Below are 5,630 nucleotides of genomic sequence, written 5' to 3'. Positions count from 1 at the left end.
AATCTCAATCACAGGCATAATAAAATTAAAAACAAATTGAACAAAAAAGATGAAACAAATCAGGTGATTAAGAAAGAAAGAAATAAGGAATTTTCAGTAAAGACTTACCCCGTGAATCCGTGATTAAGATTCTGAAATTGTTTAATTAACCCCAAACAGTTGAAATAGAAGGAATTCTTCACACCGGAATTAGAAAATAGGCAAAAACGAAGATTTGAGGGGTTTGAGGAAGAAGTTCTTCTCCTTCTCAGAGAGAGGAGACGAGAAAAAAAAAGAAAAAGAAAGGGAACAGAAACCTAACCCTATTATGTTAGTTTATATACCCCCTCTAATCTAACGACTATTAATGATCTATTATTCCCTATATCTAATGGCTCTTACTATTCGGTACTTTCGGTCCGGTACGGCACGGTACTTGTATTGGACCGTGTACCTGTACCCCCAGACCTCGGTTCCTATTTTTTGGACCGGTACATGTACCTGTACCTCGGTTCGGTCCAAAACCAGGTACTGTTCCACCGGTTCCGGTTCGGTCCGGCTCGGTTCCTGTGCACCCTTAGAGGTAGGTGGTAATTAGGAAAAATGTGGGTGGTGAATAGGTGAAATCATAATAAAATAACAAGGTTAAAATAGACAATCAATAAAATCAATGTACGTGGGTCCACAGTATCTGTTTTTCCATCTTTTAAAAACTAGTACTGAGTAGATTTTAAAAGTAAACGGACCTATAATGAAAGTGCTTCTCTCAAATAATATTTTGAAAAAAAATTACCATACACAATTTTTGGTAAAAATTTATTATAAATTTGTTACAAATTGCTTCGCTATAAAAAAAAAAATAATAATCCTAAACGGTGCTTTAGAAGCTCACCACAAAACTATATACAACTTTTTTAGAATTGTATACAATTTTTCATCTCCAAGCCAACCGTGAAAATTAAGTGAAGATACAACCAGGAAGAGAAGATAGCTAACAATATCGCATGGTATCGAGTTCAAACATATCTGTTACTCGATTGGACTATTATTTAGATGGGGTGTTTTACAATAATAACCTTACAGAATTTGACGGATGATTAACAGAAGGGGTGTTCTTCAATAAAAATCTTGTTTTGTTTGATTTGGAAGACTTAGATAATTTCCGGTCAACTGATATTTTTATTTTAGAAAAATCAGCATCTTCAATTCAGTGATGTGTACATTATACGCTCCTCAGTCTATTCCCTTCGTCTCAGGTATACAAATGATGACACCAATTCCAACTACATAGCGAAGAGAAAAGCCATGCATACACCGCAAAGATGTCCAATTTTTATACCAATAGTATTGACGAATGCTCTAGGGGAACTCATAGTTACAGTTAAAACCTTACCACAGAACTGTATACAACTTTTTTACAGTTGTATACAATTTTTCATCTCCAAGCCAACCGTGAAAATGAAGTGAAGATACAACCAGAAAGAGAAGATAGCTAACAATATCGCATGGTATCGAGTGCAAACATATTTGTTACTCGATTGGAGTATTATTTAGATGGGGTGTTTCACAATAAAATCTTGTTTTGTTTGATTTGGAAGACTTAGTTAATTTCCAGTCAACTGATATTTTTATTTTAGAAAAATCAGCAGCTTCATGTGTACATTATACGCCTCCTTAGTCTGCCCTTCTTCTCAGGTCTCTTGCTTCATTTTTGTCTAGAGACATTTACGACAAGGCTTTCTGTGGATGAGTATACTAGGCGTCTTATCTGATCAATTCCATGACAACTCAGTGTATTGCCCAAAATAAACTTTGGTGCACATAGTCCTGCCGGAAGTGCCAATTTACAGCCAAGTACTTCTACGATGATGTTGGACCTTCCATTCCAGTCAAGTTTCATCAAAAATCTAGCACTTGCATATGTGGGCTCTACTGGTACAACGTAAGTGTAGATTCAAGATTGGGAGATATATGCGGATTATTACTGTACAGTGAATGAATGGTTGGTAGAGGGATCCTATCCGATTATGGGGATTACTCTATATATACATACAGATAGATCGATCGATAGATTTATTATAAGTTGTATGACAATGCATGTTTAGCAATGTCGACGACAACTACTCCATCTGTCAGATATTTTTTTATCATCCTATCCATACTAGTTTCTACTACATATTCCGACGCACTATCATCACCATTTCACGGCGAAGCAACAAAAACATTCATCGTGCATGTTTCTAAACTAGAAAAACCGTCGGTTTTTCCTTCTCACCATGATTGGTATACCTCAACTCTTCAATCTCTTCCTGCACATCTATCTCCATCTCATCCGCGCGAAAGTATCATTTACACATATAACAATGTTTTGAATGGTTTCGCTGCCAGACTCACCCCATCTCAAGCATCACATCTTCGTCTTCAACCAGGATTCCTTGCAATCCTCCCTCAAGAAATTCACCAACTCCATACTACTCGAACTCCTCATTTTCTTGGCCTTAATGATGATTCTGGTCTTTGGCCTGTCTCAGGATATGCTGATGACATCATTATTGGGGTTCTTGATACCGGAATTTGGCCGGAAAGTCAGAGTTTCAATGACTCAAGTATAACTAATCCTGTACCAGAGAGATGGAAGGGTACTTGTGAGTATGCCCCTGATTTTCCCACTACGTCCTGCAACAACAAGATAATCGGCGCTCGATTTTATTACAAAGGCGTTGAAGCACAAACTGGACGAAAGATCAGCGAGACCAGAGACTCGAAATCACCAAGAGATATGGATGGACATGGTACACATACGGCATCTACTGCAGCTGGATCTGTAGTTAAAAATGCTGGATTGTTTGAATACAGTGTTGGAGAAGCAAAAGGAATGGCTACCAAGGCAAGAATTGCTGCTTACAAGATATGCTGGAGTATTGGTTGTGGCAGTGCAGATATTCTTGCTGCAATGGATCAAGCTGTGGCAGATGGAGTTGATGTGATTTCTCTTTCGGTTGGTTCCAATGTCCCCGGGCAACGTCCGTATGATCAAAATTCAATTTCCATAGGGACATTTGGTGCTGCGGTGAAAGGAGTTCTAGTTAGTGCCGCTGCGGGAAATTCAGGTCCTGGTCCTTTGACGGTTTCTAATGCTGCGCCATGGATATTTACTGTTGGAGCATCTACTATTGACAGAGAGTTTCCCTGTAATGTGATTTTAGGCGATGGGAGGGTTTTTAGTGGCGTGTCATTATATTCTGGCAGGCCACTTGAGAAATCCAACACAGAATTAGTTTTTGCTGGTGATATTGGTAGCAGACTTTGCATACAAGGGAGATTAAATTCCACTGCAGCCGCTGGAAAGATTGTTCTCTGTGCTGGTAGAATTAATACAGTTGCTAAAGGAAATGCAGTCAAAATCGCTGGTGGTGTTGGAGTGATTCTTGCAAATTCAATGGTCGAAGGAGAAGAATTGGATGCTATATCACATATAATTCCAGGAACGATGGTGACTCTAAAGGACGCTGATGAGATAGCGGAGTATATTGCAACACAACAAAATCCTACAGCGTCTTTGGATTTCAAAGGAACAGTTATTGGTTCCACTCCTTCAGCTCCTAAAATTGCTGCATTCTCTAGCCGTGGCCCTAATCTTATAACACCCCAAATTCTTAAACCGGATGTTATTGCACCAGGTGTTAATATTTTGGCTGCTTGGACCGGTGCTGTCGGTCCAACAGGTCTTGAAGCCGATAAAAGACGCGTGGAGTTCAACATAATATCTGGTACCTCTATGTCATGCCCTCATGTGAGCGGATTGGCTGCACTGCTACGAAATGCTTATCCTCAATGGTCTCCAGCTGCAATTAAATCTGCTCTTATGACTACTGCCTATAATTTAGATAACGCAGGTAAAACATTTACTGATCTGTCAACAGGAAGAGATTCAACACCGTTCCTACATGGTGCTGGACACGTTGACCCCAACAAAGCCTTAAACCCTGGTTTAGTATACGACATCCAGCCAATTGATTATGAGGCATTCCTTTGCTCTATTGGGTATAACCAGACACAAATTTCTCTTTTCATCCATGATAAGACAGTCGATTGTGGGTCACAGACGTCAGTTACTCGTCCTGGAGATTTAAATTACCCATCATTCTCTGTGGTTTTTGAACCACCATATGATTCAGTTTCCAAGCACAAGAGAGTGGTTACAAATGTTGGAAAGTCAGTAGATGCAATCTACAGAGTCAAGGTTAACAGTCCATCATCGGCTGATATCAGAGTTTCCCCGAGCATACTTATGTTCACCATGAGTAACCAAAGTTTGTCTTATGAAATTACATTCACAAGCTTGAGAAAGGATGACAGAAACTCAATTGAGTACGCGTCAATTGAATGGACCGACAGTGTACACGTTGTGCGGAGTCCCATTGCTTTAATCTGGCTTCCTAGCGAGTGATGCTTGTACTACTACTATTTCCTAGAATAAAACCAGGTCCAGTATTTCTTCTGTGACTTGAATTCCGCCATGTATTGCTACTTGATTTTGTAGATCGAAAGGTCTTGTGTCGTGGAATGTGTGCATATCCATATATGTGTAATCTTCAAAGGTATTCACTGTTTCAACCGACCAAAAGCTCCGTTTCTAGTGCTTGATTTCCATTTCAAAAGAGCCTCTACCTTTTGTTCTACTAGTACTTCTTGTAAATGGTTTTTATTATGAGCAGAAGCAAAAAGAACAACAAACGAAGAATAATGCTAACACTCATAAAGTATCAGTGGAAATTTTAAGAAAATGCCACACTTTGGTTTTCCAATTTAATAAAGTGTCACCTTTTTTTTTCCTTCAAATTTCATTAAATGCCATTACATTTAACTTCCCCATTAAGGCCCACATGTCTGTACAACTCTGGCCTAAACCAAGAGACGGTCGTTCCAGGTTTACTTCGGTTACAAAGTGGAGGAAAAGGGTTGGTTTAAGGGAGGAAAGCAAAGAGAAGAGTGGAAAAGGTGTATCTACTTTGCAACTTGTGGAAGAAAGCGTAGGTAGCAAATAGAATGTCGCCCAGGTGTTTCTATCTACTTGTGTTTCTTTTGTTGGTTTCCCCAAGACTTGTTGTCCTTGTGGAGAATAGGCAAGGCCTATTTATACAAGTTGCAAAAGGTAACGTTTCCTTGGTCTCCAAGGAGTGGAGGTGGTATAATGGAAGGTGTTTATTACAAAACGTTTTTGGGAATTCATCGCATTAAGTGCAAAAACGTTTTTGCCCTTCAACCTTGCCATCATTCCACTTTTCTCACCTCCCTCTTTATGTCTCTCTCTTGTAACGGGCATATTAAAAGCCGCATGCTATAACCACCAAACCAAAACCCTAGTGTGAATCCCCCAGTTTGTATTTGATATCTCGAATGTTCTTTTAGTGAAAGTGTATTTGCGGGACAAGTGGAAAAGTCTAGCCCTGGCTTGGCGTGGACAAGTGTTTGAAAACCATGATATGAAGGTGGAGCGGCTATGGCTCGTGCAAAAGCATGGCGTAGCTTAGGAGCGGCTTTGGCACGGTAGCGGAGCGGCCATTGCGCGTACAAAGTGTGTCATGGCTCGTCCATGGCTTTGCAAAGGCAGGGCTATGGATTTGCAAAGGGTGGCATGGACGTGGAGC

The 5,630-nt window shown here is 39.9% G+C and overlaps 1 protein-coding gene across 1 annotated transcript; it reads left to right on the top strand.

Annotated features, from left to right (window-relative positions):
* Positions 1–2,056: 2,056 nt before the first annotated feature.
* Positions 2,057–4,630, top strand: LOC113293941 (subtilisin-like protease SBT1.4). The gene has a single exon (XM_026542381.1). The coding sequence runs from the start codon at positions 2,087–2,089 to the stop codon at positions 4,427–4,429; it is 2,343 nt and encodes a 780-aa protein (XP_026398166.1). The 5' UTR covers positions 2,057–2,086; the 3' UTR covers positions 4,430–4,630.
* Positions 4,631–5,630: the final 1,000 nt, after the last annotated feature.

This window comes from Papaver somniferum, chromosome 7, assembly GCF_003573695.1.
Source record: "Papaver somniferum cultivar HN1 chromosome 7, ASM357369v1, whole genome shotgun sequence".
In the NCBI taxonomy this organism is placed as follows: domain Eukaryota; kingdom Viridiplantae; phylum Streptophyta; class Magnoliopsida; order Ranunculales; family Papaveraceae; genus Papaver; species Papaver somniferum.
This window is presented reverse-complemented; position numbering and strand designations above follow the sequence as displayed.

What these genes read in the sequence shown, in the direction of transcription:
- LOC113293941 (XM_026542381.1), top strand. Translation starts at nt 2,087, where the DNA reads ATGTCGACGACAACTACTCCATCTGTCAGATATTTTTTTATCATCCTA.